The sequence below is a fragment of the Lepisosteus oculatus genome, chromosome 9 (genome assembly GCF_040954835.1).
Source record: "Lepisosteus oculatus isolate fLepOcu1 chromosome 9, fLepOcu1.hap2, whole genome shotgun sequence".
Classification (NCBI taxonomy): domain Eukaryota; kingdom Metazoa; phylum Chordata; class Actinopteri; order Semionotiformes; family Lepisosteidae; genus Lepisosteus; species Lepisosteus oculatus.
Window position 1 is genome coordinate 33,319,434 of NC_090704.1, and position 17,211 is coordinate 33,336,644.

General features: G+C 40.0%; 1 protein-coding gene across 4 annotated transcripts in view; it reads left to right on the forward strand.

The window, feature by feature from the left end:
- abcc3 (ATP-binding cassette, sub-family C (CFTR/MRP), member 3) overlaps positions 1-17,211 on the forward strand; it is a 94,699-nt gene that overhangs the window by 68,979 nt on the left and 8,509 nt on the right. For 3 of the 4 annotated variants that reach the window (XM_015356119.2, XM_015356121.2, XM_015356122.2), the window contains 9 exons: positions 153-219; positions 1,518-1,644; positions 2,694-2,870; positions 5,561-5,728; positions 6,549-6,732; positions 7,151-7,259; positions 7,618-7,771; positions 8,443-8,650; positions 14,545-14,858. In XM_015356119.2, the coding sequence (XP_015211605.1) occupies positions 153-219; positions 1,518-1,644; positions 2,694-2,870; positions 5,561-5,728; positions 6,549-6,732; positions 7,151-7,259; positions 7,618-7,771; positions 8,443-8,650; positions 14,545-14,858 (1,508 nt within the window). Of the gene's footprint in view, positions 1-152; positions 220-1,517; positions 1,645-2,693; positions 2,871-5,560; positions 5,729-6,548; positions 6,733-7,150; positions 7,260-7,617; positions 7,772-8,442; positions 8,651-10,003; positions 10,315-14,544; positions 14,859-17,211 lie in introns of all 4 variants that reach the window. The other variant, XM_015356120.2, reaches the window with a different exon arrangement.

Genomic DNA, 17,211 nt, shown 5'->3' on the forward strand with positions numbered 1-17,211 from the left:
TCTTTACTTGCATTCTTTTAGGCAGTTTTAATTTCTGTGTTTTTGAATTACTGTACGTACGTAACGGATTTTCACTCTGCTGCAACAGAAGTAATTAGTAGTCGTTGCATTTTGAATACATTAAACAACAACCTTGTGTTCCCCTCTTTCAGGCTTTGCTGTCACTGTTGTAAATGGGAAATTCACTTGGTCTAAGCAAGGACCTGCAACTCTTCACAAGTACGTTTTCTGGGTATTTTACTGGTTGTGCCAGCTATACAACATGTACTGATTTGGAAATACTACAGAAACACTGGATAGGAGCATAGTGAAATCCATACATATATGAACAAGCAAGATGGTCAAATGGAAAGGAACCTGATTTTAGTGACTTCAGATGCAGTGACCTCATGAATTGGTGGTGCACTATTATGTAATAAAACAAATGTTTTACATCCTAATGTTGTTAATATTTTATAATAATAAAATCAGTTTTTGATTATCTTTTTTCAGAGAGCTCTATAGAAGAATGGGCAAAGTATTAATATTTAGGAATGGCTTTATATATACAGTATATATACTGCATACAGCTTTAATATAATCCTGCTTTTCCTTTACTTATCCTTTACTTTGTTTCATATAGTTGTGCTTTGCCTTTCCTAGTTCTGTACAGCTTAGACACAAACGTAGTATTCTCTATTTCCAGCTGCAGGATTTGTGAGCAAGATGAGTTGAGAAATGCAGTCAGATCTTCTCTTAATGAGCTTTATGAGCAGCAGGGACCCACCTAAGTAACATGGAAAGATGGAACTAGACTTAATTTCCAATGTGTTTGATTTAAAAAATGGCAGTTCTGGACAATTACAGTGGAGCTCCATGCAATGCCTTCAGTGTAGTAGCTTCACTCCTAAAAATCATAGCCCCCTAGATCACTGACAGTTCTATTGACCACAGGAGACTGGACTGTAGCACATCTGTCTTGATATTGCTACACTAGTAGTAGTACTTACTGTGACAGGGTGAAATTGATCAATCCCAGGTGTGGGCCTTATGTTTTCCATTTCTCCTGTTTCCTAGCAGTCTGTAGCTCTTTTGTACACTTATTGGCCAGAATATTAGGACACTCCCAGTCAATAAGGTACTGGGCCCAAGACAGCAGCAAGACCAGCTCAAACTGAAGTGTATTCCACCATGGATCCTTCCTTGCCAGCTCAGTCTGAAAAAAAAAAGTTTGTGTTGCCCACTCCTCTCAGATTTAGCCAGAATAATCCATCTGGTTGTACTTTTTATTCTAATAACTGACTAACATGTCTGTACTCAGGGGGCTGGAACCCACAGGTGAATTTTACTCACCTACAGTACAGCAGCTATGTGTTGAGCTGGTACAGAAGGACTCTGGCACACGCAGTTCACCAGAGCAAGGGTCTCAGTTTGGCACCTAATGCTCTCGTACAAGCTCAGATACATGGTTTGGTGTCAAATAAATAAATAAGGAGAACAATTTTGTTCTTACTTCTGGTGCTTTCCTCTGTCTGCAGTATCAACCTGATGGTGCCTCAGGGCTCCCTCCTGGCAGTGGTTGGCCACGTGGGCTGTGGGAAGACCTCTCTGATATCCGCTTTGCTAGGGGAGATGGAGAAGCTGGAGGGGGAGATATCAGTCAGGGTTTGTTATTTGTGTTTCATACTTGTTTGATTTCTGCTTTAGTCTCATAAGAACATAAGAGACGTTATGAACAAGAAGAAGCCATTTGACCCATCCAGCCTGTTTAGAAGCTAGGTCAGTTGTTTCTTAAAGAAGCACTTTGATGTAGTTTCCACTTTTGCCTTCTGGTTTTTGTTTTACTGCTCATTGTGCAGAAGTCCTCTGGGTTTACTTTTGTCAGTGCATTTGAGGATTTTGAACACTTTAATCAAGTCGTCTTTTAGCCTCTCTGTTCATATTAAAAAGGTTTAGTTCTTTCAGCGTGTCACGGTATGGCATTACCATAAGCTCCAGAGTGCATCTAGTTTTACTTCTGTGGACTGATATAACTTTTCTATAGCATGGTGACCAACATCATACACAATATTCTAATATACACAAAAGTCTCTAATGTGGGTGTTTAACCTCTTTTCAATGTGAAGACACATGGCAACATCCACCCTGACCCTGGAATTGGTTATGGTAGCCTTGTGGTTACAAGACTAATGTGGCTTATTTTTAGAAATTCTTTTCATGGTACATTTTTTTTAAACATTACAAACTGGCAACAATTAGGCTTTGTGATGGAAGTTTGAGAGCAAGAGCTAACCCTCTGATGGGCCTGACTGAGTATATGTATGGGTATTGTACACCCATTCATCACTTCTCAATCTCTCCCTCCATCCTCTCATCAGCAGGCAATTATTATTACAGCCTATATTATTATATTGGGCCAGTCAGATTAAAGCAAGAGCAGTATCTCAAGTTACTTATGTACTTGATTGCTCAAGAACTAAGTTAGAGTTCTTGTTAACTTAATTAAAAGTCAATTCCAACCAGCCAAGTAATAACTTTGCCGCCCAGTTCATAAATGTTACGCCTGCTTCACACGGTCCCCTCCCGAAAAATGAAATAGCGGCTCTGACTGTGAGAAGGAAATTGATACCACATCCATCAGTGGACCGGTCGAAGGCATCGTTTGCTGGGAGATCGTTTTAAGATGGCAACTGTGGTTTTCTTCTTCTTTTCAGGGTTCGGTGGCCTATGTCCCCCAGCAGGCCTGGATTCAGAACGCCACCCTGAGAAACAATATCCTCTTTGGGCTTCCCTACAACGAGCAGAAGTACCGCAGTGTGCTGGAGGCCTGCGCACTGGTCACTGACCTGGAAGTCCTGCCGGGAGGGGATATGACAGAAATTGGAGAGAAGGTATTGATGGACAGGGAGGGGCTCTTATCAGCTTGCAGCTGTGCACCAAAATGTCTGCTTGATCTGAGTGTTCATTGCCTGAGCAGCGGTGATGGACCCGAGGGCTGCACTGATGTGTTTGGTAAACCGTGATGCTGGAGCTGTGGCAGCGCAAGCGCTTGCTGATTTAGCTCGGCTTCCTTCCCCTCTTCCTTATTTACCTTCTACCTTCTTGCCTTGCTTCCTCCAGTTTACCATAAAAAATAATATATCCATAAAATAAAATCCCCAGTCAGTTTGTGCAGGTTGAGAAGGTCAGTAGCCGTGGGAATAAAGGAAAACTCCATTCTGTGACACTTGAATCTCGATTGTCTGAAACAACGCCAAGCTGGAAGGAGCTCAGATGTGCAAGATAATCACCGTGGCCGCGGCAGTCAGTGATTATTGTGACCTTCCACTTTGACTGCTGTAGCTGTTGTGCACCAACAATTGTGCCACAGCGGGAAATGTTGTGACAGATTGAGTAAAGGTTCTATAGAATAAAGTCTTCGTTGTACTACACACATTAAAAGAGCAGAGTTCGCAGGAAGAACAGTTGCTGCTGGCTCTTCTTACATATCGCATCCATGTTTTCTTCAATGGTTAGCTTTTAATCAGCAGTACTGCAAAGATATTTGTAATGGTTGAGAATTGTAATCTATTGCTTCTCAATGACTGTTGATTTTGTAACTTGTAGTTGCTTTCTATAATCAATAATTTTATAATCAATGACCATTTGGTTTCAGGCACATTAAGTTGAATGAAGGAGTTGTTACATCACTCAACGAAATAATCCACAATAATCCAGACTGAAAATGACAGAGTCATCAGCAAACTTAATGATTTGTCTGTCAAATCACATGAGTTTCTACAGGTGTCTGTATACAAATGTACTGTATGGGATGGGGGATAGCACACAGCCCTGAGGATACGCAGTGGAAGAATAAAGATATTCTGACATAAGATCATTTACCACTCTTTGTAATCTTTTGGTCAAAATGTCTTAAGACCCAACCTATGATGTTAAAGTCTTAAATTAGAATTTGATTAGGATAAGCCCAGTAGATGTTTTGCAGTAGCCGTGTATGCGCATGTGATGGAGCCAAGCACAAATCTTTCCAATATCTATCGGTTTCCATGAAGAAGACTGATAGTTCTGATTAAGTAATTTGGGTGACTTCACATTTTCTTCATAGATCACTGCACACGAGACTGATTGGCCTGGCCCAGAATATAAAAGAAGTGCTGTACGTTTTGTGTAACAAATGGGCCCTTCAAGACACCTGACTAGTAATGTTGTATATAAAACATATTACGAAAACAATAAAAGCAATTTAATGGAGCAGCGATGACAAATGTGCCTAGTGTTTAAAGTACACAGAACATGATAAATTTACATTTGCAAAAAAGACAATAGAATACCATAAAGTTGTTCTCTGCATTGGGTAACTATGGCTTGCTGTTCCTTACACGATCTTGCATGTGCCTTTTCTATCAAAAGGGTTAAGGCAGGGTTTACACACAGGTTTCAGAGTTTCTTGGGGTTTCCCAGGTAAACGTTCCCAGTTTAAAATCTTTCACCCCACTCTTTCATCTCTTTAATGTACTGTTGGTGTCTCTGTCAGATTCTAGTAACTGAAATCTTGTTATAGGAAACCGCTGTCCCTGAATTATTAACTGCAGTACAGCACAGGGATATACATTTTACCAGGGCTGAGCACAATTGCTTTTGGAAGAGTTACAAAAATGTTAAAGCAGTTTTAAGATTTGCCTGATGAAGGGTTTGGGGAAGGCATTATAGTCAAGAAAAATAATGAAGAGATGGTTTTCTTAAAGTATGGGTTATACAAAGTGTAATGTATATTCTTTTCAGTAGAGTCAAGTAGAGTATTATACTGTTTTATACAACAAATTTGCAGTTATAACAGCATAGGACATAGCTTGGGAATATTTATATGATGGAAAAACAGTACCTTTACAATATTCTGGACCTGGGGCTCACAGGTCACCCCCCCATCTTTCATTTCGGAATTAAACTCTTACACAGTACCATCAATTAACATTGATACATAATTCATTCACTTAATGTTCTTAACACTTTAAAGGTGATTAACATCAGAGATGCAAACTACGATACAAGTAGGAAATGATTAGACCCTAAGAGCAAAACATAATTGTCTCCATCCTTGTGGAATGTTTCAATGATTAAATGTATTATCACATTTTGTGAAGTACCTCATTATAAGAAGGTAAAAAATGTCATTATTACAAATGAGGCTAACATTTATGAAATAAATTAGAACAGAGTCAGCACAATCTTGAGGGTTTCAAACACAATTCCTGGAGAGTTTTGTGTCTTCTGTTTTCTGTTCAGCCATGACCAAGCCAATTAAACCGTTAACCCATTTATTATACTGGCTGGACATATTTTTCGCAAGCTCTTTGGCAGTGGATTAGTCAGAACATTCACATCATTGAAGTACAGTTCAGTTACGTACAGAACACCTCAGAGTGGAGAGTAGAATTGTTATTACTATTTACTATTCTGAATTACTGTTACTCCTCTGAATGAATAACTGTGGAACTGAGAGTTTGAGTAGAGGCGTTTGAGAGATGCCGGAGAGGGCTGGGAGTACCTGGCTCTTCTCTGACTTGTGTTGTCCCACCCCCAGGGCATCAACCTGTCCGGAGGCCAGAGGCAGCGTGTCAGCCTGGCCAGAGCTCTGTACAGCGAGGCTGACCTCTACCTTCTGGACGACCCCCTGTCTGCAGTCGACGCCCACGTTGCCAAGCACATCTTTGACAAGGTTATTGGGCCAGAGGGGGCACTCCAGGGCAAGGTATGGCTTATTATTTGTGTTATTGTACAAAATGCTTTTCCTTCTGTTATCTGAGCAGGGCAGTTCTCTTTAGGAAAAGCCCCTCTCTGTGATGCAAGGAATTCAAGTAATGGCTTTTTTTTCCTTTTTTCATTACTTATCACTATAGGAGTACCTTCCTAAAACAGGCCAGCACTGCCCAGGACATTGATAGCTCAGTGATAAGCTAAAGGTCCAAGCAGGTTTTAGGATACAAAGGAGTGAAAGCTGTGAAAGGAAGACAACCTCATGTTGAGTGCATGAGAAGAAAAATATTTTAGGTAGTTTGAGTTTAGTCTCAGTTTTAGTTAAACTGCTGATTAGGTGTTCTTAAACTTTTAAAGTTAACAAGGCTTGAATAATAGCACTGATGTTCTCCCCTCCAGTCAGCAGTATTTTGTCACTGTACCTTGACCTTGAAGTAATCTAGTACTCGGTGGGGGGGAATTAATGCTGGCTGGCTTGGAAGTTGTTTTAGTTGTCAAGTAAGAAATCCTACAGTTGCTCTGTTTTGTGATCAGAGAGTACAGTAAGAGTAAGGGGAATAGCAGGACCAATCTGCAGGCGGGTGCTCTGTCTTGTGATTGGAGAGTACAGTAAGAGTAAGGGGAATAGCAGGACCAGCCTGCTGGCGGGTGCTCTGTCTTGTGATCGGAGAGCACAGAAAGAATAAGGGAAAAATGAGGACAAGTAAGAATCCCTGGACTCTGTTGCTTCACACTGTATGTTTTCCTTGAATCTGAAGCTTCATGGTAGACTGAAAGTGGCCATAGAAGCTCACCTTTTCCTGATTATGTTACAGACCAGAATCCTTGTGACCCATGGCATCAGTTTCCTGCCTCAGGTGGACAACATCGTGGTGATAGTGGAAGGCAAAGTGTCGGAGATGGGTTCCCACCAGGAACTCCTCAAGCAGAATAGAGCCTTTGCCGAATTCCTCAGGAATTATACGATGGAAGATTTCATTGAGGAAGAAGAAGCTACAAGTACCTTTTTTGGGCTTTAAATATTTTCTTCCATTATTAAAATTATTGTTAAATTCTATTATTATTTAACTGTTTGGCACATTTATGCTGGATGAAATTTGAGGGTAGTTGAAATTTTCAATATATTGTTCTGGGGAAAATCCTGCTAGGAAACTACATATTTTCCTTTTAAGGATAAGCGCTCAAAAGGTTAGAACTAAAAATATTAACTTATGCTTCCTGAAAAATGTGTTACTCACATCTGTTCCAGAATAAGTAAAATGTTTATTTGCATTCAAGGTGGGGTTTAAGAACGGTCGTTTTATTTATATACCAAGAGAATATATTCTTAGGGGCCATGTCTGTTAGGCTTGTTTATGTGTGGCTTGTCAAAAGCTGTCACAAATGATACTGTGTATTTAAATTTCATCTGATTCAGTGTCAGTGCTTGAAGACGAAGAAACCTTCCCAGATGATGCTCTGAGTAACCACATTGACATGGTAGACAATGAGCCTGTTGTTAATGAAGCGCGCAGACAGTTTATTAGGTAAGATTTTAGCTACCACCCATTGAGCGGTGTATTTCTTTTAATGCCCCCAAATTCCGAAAATAATACAACCTGTGTTTTTATTGAATTTTTGATGTTCACATGTAAGGAGTGATTAAGAGTGCTACCTTCCCTCAGACGTAGCCTCGAACACAAGGATAGTTTTGCAGTTGAACCATCACATTTACAAGATATAAATATCCAACAAAGGGATTCCAAACACCAAAAACTTAATCATACAAACAGAACCACCTCACCAGTTGTTGGAGGAAAAATACAGGCTGGTAACTTGGCAAGAGTGAAAAGCCATTTTTCCTTTTTCCGTATTTACAATTTGCATTTTTTGCATCCCTTGCAGGCAGATCAGTGTCGTGTCTGCAGACATGGATAACCCAAAGAAAATGTCCACACGGCGGAGATGCAGTGAAAAGAGGAGGGTGGAACCTCCCATGGAAAAGAAGAAACCGGAGACCGAGAAACTCATTCAGGCAGAGACAGCCGAGACTGGCAGAGTAAGTGCCGGTCTGCCCTCTAGTGGACATGACTGAATCTGCTTAAAAAAACAGCATCTTAATTGTATAAGGATTATATACCCTATATAAGTAGGTATATAGTGTATAAAAGTATATTTTTTTGTTCTGAAAAAAACAGTTTAGGGGTTGTGAAAAGCACTGTGATAGAAAGGTTGGATAACCTTTACAGATTGTAACCTTCAGAAGATCTATGATAATGTTGCCCTGTCTGATGACATTGTGATCCAGGAAAACGTATAATTTTAGAGTACAAAAATGTTTGGTCATTATGGTCTACAGTAGAAGGGTGAGGTCCTGACACTTGTGTCATAACCTCAGGTCTGTTGAGTTCTACTGAATCTTGAATTGTTTTAAATGCGCATTTTGCACAAAGGAACAAAATCTTAAATTCACAATGCAATTTGAATGTAACAAACTGATGGCAAGCTCCAGTAGCATTTATGGCAGATTGTCTGCTGTGGTGTGTGGCTGTGGAGGAGTTCACCAACCACATGAAGGGACTTCTGTTTGTATGGCGCTCTTAGTTTTTAATGTAGACTATTCAGGGAATGTTTCTGTCTTAAGAAGTGGAACAGGCAAGCTCCTTGGACGCAGTGCCTTGTCTGTGATACGTTTCCTAACCTCTGCACTCCTCTCCATCAAACGCCCAGGTGAAGCTGAAAGTGTTTCTGGAATATATCAAGGCCGTCGGGCCTTTCTTCTCCGTCTTTATCTGCTTCCTGTACGCCTGCCAGAACGCGGCAGCTATAGGCGCCAACGTGTGGCTGAGCGCCTGGACGAACGATGTGCCCAAGAACGGGACGCAGGTGGACACTCAAATGCGAGTGGGCGTGTATGCCGCACTGGGGATGACGCAAGGTAAGGGCCCTCTATCACCCTTTCCAGCTTGTCTCTGTTGGTGTAGGACGCTAGAGAAATACAGGAACCAGGTAAGGTCAATTCCACACTGCACAGTAGAAAGAAGATGCCAAGTGAGTCAGCTTTCATCATGTGTGAGACATGGCGCGTGTTGTCTTTCTATTTCTCCGTGTGGAATTATCTTTACTTGGTGCTTGGCAGTCAGTGGCACATTGACACAGCTCCCCACTCAAACAGCTACATAAATGTGAAATGTGAGAGAATTACTGTCATTTGCTAAAATAATTATTTTTTTAAATGCAAATGTGCATTGTATTGTGTTTATTGCAAAAGAGTTGGCTTGGTGTGTGTCAGCATCACCTACAGCTGGGTGAGTCAGAGTTGCAGAGGGAAGGCAGTACAGTAAGACTATTAAATCAGGATAGTGGATGGCACAGGTCTGACCACACATAACTGCATTGCATCTGTGTAAGATGTACCTTTTGGTTTTCCACTTTTAAAATTGCTGAGGATTTGATTAGTTTTAAAATGTGGATGCCCTGTTTTCTGCCATGTACTGTAAGTAAAAGAAAAATTGGACTCCTGCTCTCTGAAAGCCTTTCCCTGATCTTCATTTCTTAACAAAGGTGGTCTTTTATTGGCTTTAAACCAAACCTTGGATTTTCTGCAGTGAAATGGAAAAATATAATTAGAAAATGTTAATAATTTTGCTAATCACCTGGTGTGATTATCAGTGCGATATTGAACACAACATTAAACATCAATTCAGTGCTTATCTCTAGTCCTGATCATTAATATCTGAAAAAGGCTTCAGTTGTGTTCTCTTGTTCACCCTTTATACATTATTAGAGGGAATATAATGTGGAAATAAAAAAGTGGACCCATTTTAAACGATGTCAAAAGATGCAATATAAGCAATTTAGTAATATGATGTTTTTTAATTATCTTAACTTCCACATGTTCTCTTTCAGGGATACATTTTTTGAAAGTTTGTTCCTGTTGTTGTCCTGCCAAAAGAAGTGGTTGTTGTGCTCCCAAGCGAAACTTTTTTTTAAAATACACCATAAACATAGGCAAATTTATTTTCAAACCAGCAGAGCAAACTCATGACTTCAGTTTGTCTTGCTGTGAACAGTTCCAGTGCTCCAGTGGTGTTCACCTTTTCCTAACCTCGTGTGGGCGATGCCATGTTTCCGCCACACTTTTTCGTTCTTATTTAAGATGTCATCTCATTTGATTGTTAACCAAGGCACCACCCACTCATGTCACAAACCTTGTCTTTTTTTTTTCAGCTGTGTCCTTCCATCATTCCAGTCACTCACCACTCTCTGTCCTTGTCCTCTCCTCAAACAGGCCTGCTGGTGCTCATCTCCTCCTTCACACTGACCCTGGCTGGTATTGGAGCCGCCAAGAATCTGCACTCGGCTCTTCTAGAGAATAAATTTCAGACGCCTCAGTCTTTTTTTGACACCACACCCATAGGGCGCATTCTCAATCGCTTCTCCAAGGACATTTACGTGATTGACGAGCTTATCCCGCCCACAATCCTAATGTTCCTGGCCACCCTCTTCGTCTCACTGTCCACTATGATTGTGATCATGGCCACAACCCCCATCTTTGCTGTGGTCATTGTGCCCCTCGCTCTTGTTTACGTTTTTGTCCAGGTACTTTTTCATAAACTCCCAACAAGTTAATGATTGAATTGCCAAAGAAAATGCCGCTTAATGTGTGCTCTTGTCCCTGGTGAATGATCGTTTAGGTCCGTTCTTTGACTTCACTTGGCTTCGTCATGTCCCTTAACTGTCATTTGGCTCTGGCTGCTGAGTGGCTTTCTGTACGTGTTTACAGTGTTTACAAAACTGGATATTAAAAAAAATAGGAGGGGGGGATCAAGATTTACTGGAGGGCTTAAAAATTGTATTGTTGTCATGAAGTGACAACAGCTCTTTATGCGTAATTAAAAAGCCATTGAACAGACAGTCCACATTACAAGCCAAATTAAAATCAACCTCTAATTTTCTATGTTTTTTGAAAAGTGTAGGGCTTTAACATGGACTGCTCACCAAACAAAGAGCAGTGTTTCCTCAATTGTTTTTTCTGCAGCTCAGCCAAATGACAGTATTAACAGCGTAGTTCACTAGTCATTCAAACTCTACAGGAAAGCTGCAAGAGAAAAAGTCATAAAAGTAGATTTCAGCTGTAATACTGTAATGCTGTGTCTCCCAAACCAACCTGCTCAAATGTAACACAAACAGAAACCAAGTGTCTTTTAAACGGGGCTCCTTTCGGCTGTGGAGATGTGGTCCTTTGGGCCTGTGAGTTCTGTCTTCACGTCATGTTTTCTGTCTTTCCTAACGGCACATCACCATATCCTTTTCCCTCTGCAGTCCTCTGATTCCAGGCCTTCTGCTGTTTTCCTCCTTTCCATATGTAAATACATGAACTGTCAAATCCCATTTTGCCAGGCTGGTTGATGGTGGGGTGAGGGTGTGGGTCCATAGCAGTACAGAAAGTTTGTACACTTTCCTGATTTCAGCTGCAAGGTTCAGGATGATTCATACAGCTTGAAAGGGCTGGTTCAAAATCGATTGACTCGACTGAAAAGCATTTTTAACTAAGCCCGGCCAGGAACAATGACGTGCGAGCATGTGTACCATAGTATTGGAAATTTGAATTACTGGATTTGTTCCAGTTTAGTTTAAACTTAAATGACTTATTTTTATTTGCTCTGGCATCAAACAGCAATTTTATATAGCTGAACAGGAGCAAGTGAAGGAATTTTAAGTGCAGATTAGTACTGTTTTCCATACTGGGTATATTGGGAGAGGGGGGGAATTTTAAATTTACTTGGCCTATTCCGGCAGCTGTATTGAGACAGCTGTATTTTATTGGAACGTTCTAGTAGAAAATTGCTACACAAACGGAGCCTTTGGACGATTCATTCCTGTGGGCAAAGACTGCACTCACCAGAGGGCACTCTGTTGGCTCAGCATGTCCAACAATGTACCCATGATGGTGTGAGCCCTTAGATCTTCTTCAGCCCTGCCCCTGGAGGGTCCTGATTCATTTGGGGTAACATTTCAGTCATCAGTTTTTGAAGACCTGGAAAATGTTCATTCTGAAAGAAGTCATTTAAAAATCTTTTGGGACAGAAATTACCAACTCTTAAGGACCAGACTTTCCATACAGTACATCCGCAAATATTTGCTTAACTGATCAAGACCTTTGCAGCCCTGTGTTTGAAAACGGGTGATTTGGGGTGACTTATAAGGCTTACTGGATTGATTCTCTCCTGGACCAGGCGAGGAGAAACCTGTTGTAGAGTTCTAATGATGACCGTGGCGCCCTCTAGTGTCTACGATAACCTATTCACCATTTGTATTCCTCCCATCATAAATTACACTAGTTTCTTGTTTTCATAATAGTTATTTGAATAGTCCTACTAATTGCATTAACGGCCTGTAATACTATTTTTGTAATAGAATTGAGCACACTACCATACAGCAAACAGTCTTGTTCCTGTAATTCAGTAGCCATGCTCTTTGAATAATTCCACTGTTCAGATTGTGGTGTGCAGTAAGTCCAGACAGGACAGTGTCAGGCTTGTATTGCACAAGCTTCAGGGTGGAGGGAGACGGATGGCTAGCAAAAAGATTTAAAGGTTATTGCTCAGTTCATGTACTATAGCCAGGCATTAAGTTGTTTTTTTAAAACTGTTTGTTGTCGACCCATTTACATTTGATTCAAAGATGCTGTAAGCCAAGCAAGCACATACTTATGGTATAACAGCAGTATTTCAGCATTTTGATTTCCTTGTAAAACAGATCCAAGGTATGGAAGAAAGCTACTGTTACATGTACCTTATTTCTTAATGAATTTTTTTTTTTAATCACAGCATTAGCTAAGTTGCTTTTGTCTGTAAATTGATTTTTTGTATGTCAGATAAGTGAACTTTTGATGTTTTCTCTTCCAAGTGGCCTGGTTCATTCCAGCTGACTAATCTAGCCTGGAGAGAGAAGCCTGGACTGTGTCAGTGCGTATGTGATGTGTTTTTATACAGCACAGTGGCGAGGGGCTTAGCAGCTTAGTTCTCACAGCTAGGGTGGGGTTGAATTCTGGGCTGAGGAACCTTCTATGCAGAGATTGCATGCTCTGTCCCGGTTTGTGTGGTCTTTCTCTCACCTTATGAAGACATACTGGAACTGGTAACCTGTTCAGACTGTACTCCCACCTTGTAGCCTGTGTCTGCCAGGTTCAGCTTTGGCTTGCCACACCAGTCTATATGTTGAAGCAGCTATGGGTGATGAATGGATTTGTCCATTCATTTGCTTCAAATAATGGGGTGAACCTCTTGGCTCAGTTTATCAAGTGCTGTACTGCTAAAGCAAAGGAATGGGGCTTGGTTCCTGCTTGTTCCAACTATCCAACACACCTAGTCAGTATCACAGCTAATTACCTCCTAGAGGATACAGTGTTCTGCATATTGGAACTTTATAGAGGTAGACTGATTTTTTACGACATTGAAAATTTAACATATTTAATATTGAAAAATGATGCTGTGATGGTGATGCCAATCACTGGCGATTTCAGCAGTCAACTTTGGCAACAGACTGGGCTTAGGAAGAGGTGATTTGACACTTGATTTGCTCGTGGGCTTTTCAGTGTCTTTAGTGAAAATATGATTCCACATATTTGGATTTATTTAGTTCCAATCTTATTTATTAGATATTTCATGTGCATGGTGTAGGCTCATGTTCAACTCTTTTATTGAAAAGAATAATGGTACAAACCAGGTGTACAGTATGTTGTGTTTCGAGAGTATTTATGATCATAATGTACCTTGTTTAAACATTTAAACAAGTGCCAGCGATATGGGTTTATTTATATTTTGTACATGTAGAAATGTACTCTGTAGCTATAGAGGTTTGTTTCTGACATCTTTTGACATTACACCTTTCATCGTTGCAGGCTTTGATGAAGCACTTTCCACAGTTCTAGGTGTCTGCCTTTATTAGGTATTCTGTTTAGGAAGCAAGAAACAACTAGACACTATTTCATGTTATTTGTCACATCAAATGACAACATTTTTTTTTCTTCAGTCAGAATACAGCTAACTAAGATCGGTATTCATTACAGGTGCTGTTCAAGTGAGGAATTCTTTCAGACTGTTATTCTTTTCCAGCTGAAGGGGAGGGGGGTGTTGTGACTTATTGGGGAGGAAGCAGAGTTCGGGAGAAGGCATTCTGCATGGCATTCCAAGAAATATGTGTCTACTGTAAGAGAGAAAGAAGAAAGGTTGTCATTTGTTCCTCTTCCATATTAGAATCTTGTACAGTATTTCTAGCCCTTATGTAACTTGTTTACAGTGACAAAAGACAGTGTAATACACTGAACAAAGCAACTAAGCTTCACACATAAGTCTAGAAAGAACACTAGCCTGTATAAATGAAGTGAAACATTGGTTCCTAAAAACAATGTTCACGATATGTATTGGGAAATATTGGATTAGCATCCTGTTCTGTGTTATTTACAACGTCATGATGTTTTGTTTTGGTGAAAGGATTTCAATTTAAATCCTTCCTGTCACAATGCTTGTTTGTTTTTCGTCCTCTCCAAGGTAATTCCTCTATCTGGAGTCATGCGTGCTGTTATCTTCCTCTATTTCTGAATCATTGGTTCCCTGTAAATTAGGGATGTTCTTTTGTTTTAACACCATTTTTTCTCCCCTTTGAATTATAAACCCTGCAGTGCCTCATAGCGGTCAAACAGTGCTGTGCAGGACTAAATGGGTGAACAAACTGTCCAAAGAGAACTCAATACAAACCTTTTACTTAAGTGTTGCAGCTATTCTGTGCTTTGTGAATTCATATTATTCTCATTGTGCTGCTACACAGGTGCACTTGTGCTGGGGCTCTGTTTTCTGTGCCGAGCCTACAGCATGCTGAGGGCCTCCCGGATGATTCACCAGAACATGCTCCAGACCATCCTTCGCTCTCCTCAGGGTTTTTTTGAAGCCACTCCCTCAGGGAGAATTTTGAACCGCTTCAGCAAAGATGTGGATATTATTGACAATTACATCCCTGACAATATTGATATTTGGATGCGCACTTTCTGGTACACAGTAAACGTGCTGCTCATATGCTCTGCCCTCACCCCTGTCTTCCTCATAGTGATAGTGCCATTAATGATGTTCTATTGGTGGGTCCAGGTAAATAGGACAAAGCTGGCTAACTATTTAATACAGCATGTCACGTGTTTGTTGTGTTATCGTCATGGTTTGACTGACTGTCCTAGTGTTGTAGGTGCCATATGGTTTGGTCGCTCTAGCTAGGCGGTTGAGTCTCAGTCTTGAATGGGGCTTGGTTAATTGATTTCACTGCTGTTCTTTCAAACCCTGCCCATCTCCAGGCATCTCCAACAGTTGAAATTGGGCTTCACTTTCTTAAAGTTTTTCTGGGAAAGATTGCATATGAAATTATAAACTAAAACTAATTTAAATTAGATGACTAATCAGAGTTTGTTTAAAAATCTTCATTGTAAAAAAAAAAGCTTTTCGGCTGCTTCATAGTGATATAACAAAACAGCTTAAAGCCTGTGTTATTTGAAAAAAGGAAGAAGAAACAACTTTTTATTGGCAGTATGGATTTCACATTTTGTCTGGTGAATTATTCAAAGGGAGTAGAGTGGGAATTGAAGATCAGCAGTTTTCTGTAGTAGTCTTCTTTTGTAGTGCTAGTCTGTGGACATGGGCCCTGGGTGGAGTGTGGAATAGATCATTATATTGTGGTTGATTACTTAATTTTGTATGGCATTCCTTTATAAAAACTTACACTGGTATACCATGGTACAAGTATAGTTAAATTCAGGAAGGAACAGAGACATCATAGTACATGATAAAACAGAAGGGGGTGTGATAGATTATAAAAAACATGGATCATCACCGTGATCAAGCATGGTATACAGTAAGTACACTTAAACCATGTGGAAACTGCAGAAATGCTGTGCAGGACTATAGACAGGTAAACTTTTATAAGGGCTGTTCTGCCAGTTTGCCAGTTTAAAAAACTATTAACTGCAACTCCTGAAATGCCAATCTAGCCCTTTATCATTCATTCTTTCCAGTAACAGCTCATCAAATTGAATCCATTTACTAATATTCTCTTTTTTTCCCACTGCAATTTTGGACTGGACATATATTAACCTGTTGCTATTGATATGTTTACTTGGCTACTTTACCCAGAAACTGTTAACTACAGTACCTTCCAGGATGTGGTTTAAAGTATGTGAAGTGTCACTGCTAAGCTGTATGCCTGATATACAGTGACCTAGCCCTTCGTGAACACTGTCAGTGACTGATTTTTAAAAAACGTCTGCATTAGTAATTTAACAAAACTTTTTGTTTTGGTTTGGTTTGCTCGTGTGTGACTCTTGTGAAATAACAATCTCACGTCCGCAAGGCCCGATTATTATTAAAAGCCATTTTACGAACACTCCTGAGCAGTTTTATATGGGATTCAGGAGAAAATGAGCTTGATGGTTCAAGATGGTATTTTTGACTCCAATCTTTCATAGGCTTGAGAACGAAAGGTTTAAAACTTCAAAACGTCTGCAATCTGTAGAGAACTACAGAGCAAGATCTGATGGAGGCTTTATTTACACAGACTATTTGTATGATTTTTCCCTAAGATGATTCAGGCTTTCTTCTTTCGTGTGGCAGAAGCTTGATTTGAATTTGTTTCTTGCTTTCACTTTAAATTCCATCAGATTATATATTTGTCTAGTACCTGGTATGTCAGAACCTTTATTATATCTGGAGAGGCATTGTTTTATAAAATAGTATTTTAGACTTCAGTACAACTCTTGTAGAAACATGCGTTTTCCTTTTAGGCAGCAGAACCTCTAATCTTGATGGGAACAGTCTTGGTTAAGTAGATTTGCTGGTCTATTTTGATGGCCGATATAACTTTATACAGTCACTCCTTTGCACTTTGAAGTACAGTATTTAGAGAGATTACAGAATCAGAAAGTGCTGCTGATAAATTGAGCAGAAAGTTGGATAAATGGATTTGATTGTTCTGAGCTTATGAAAGAAGGGGGAGAGGATTAAAACCTGGAACTAGCAATTTCCGAGAAAAATGGAGGTCACGTGGTAAATGGTAATATGAATGACTAAGGTCTGGGCCTGTTGCACTGTATGTTTTTCTAAGGGTTTCATTTAATAAATCCAGCCTACAGAATGGAAAGCGACCCCTTAATAGGAGCCTTTAACATCTTTATGGAGTTCTTTAGATGTGCTTACAGTATGTTACAGTTTTTATAAGACTGAACAAAACAGTCTTGTAGAGTCTCATAAATATTAGTTGCTACATAAAGTTATTGATGTTAAGGATCATTTCGCTTTAAAATCAAGCTGGTACTGCCATTAAAAAATCAATTCGCACCATGTTCAAGGTCAGACAGTCTTATTTTGGTTATATGATCTTTCTTTTCTATTTTGTTGTTGAGGCCGACGGTACATTTTTGGTATGTCAAAAGTCAGATAATGATCCAAACAAAAAGTT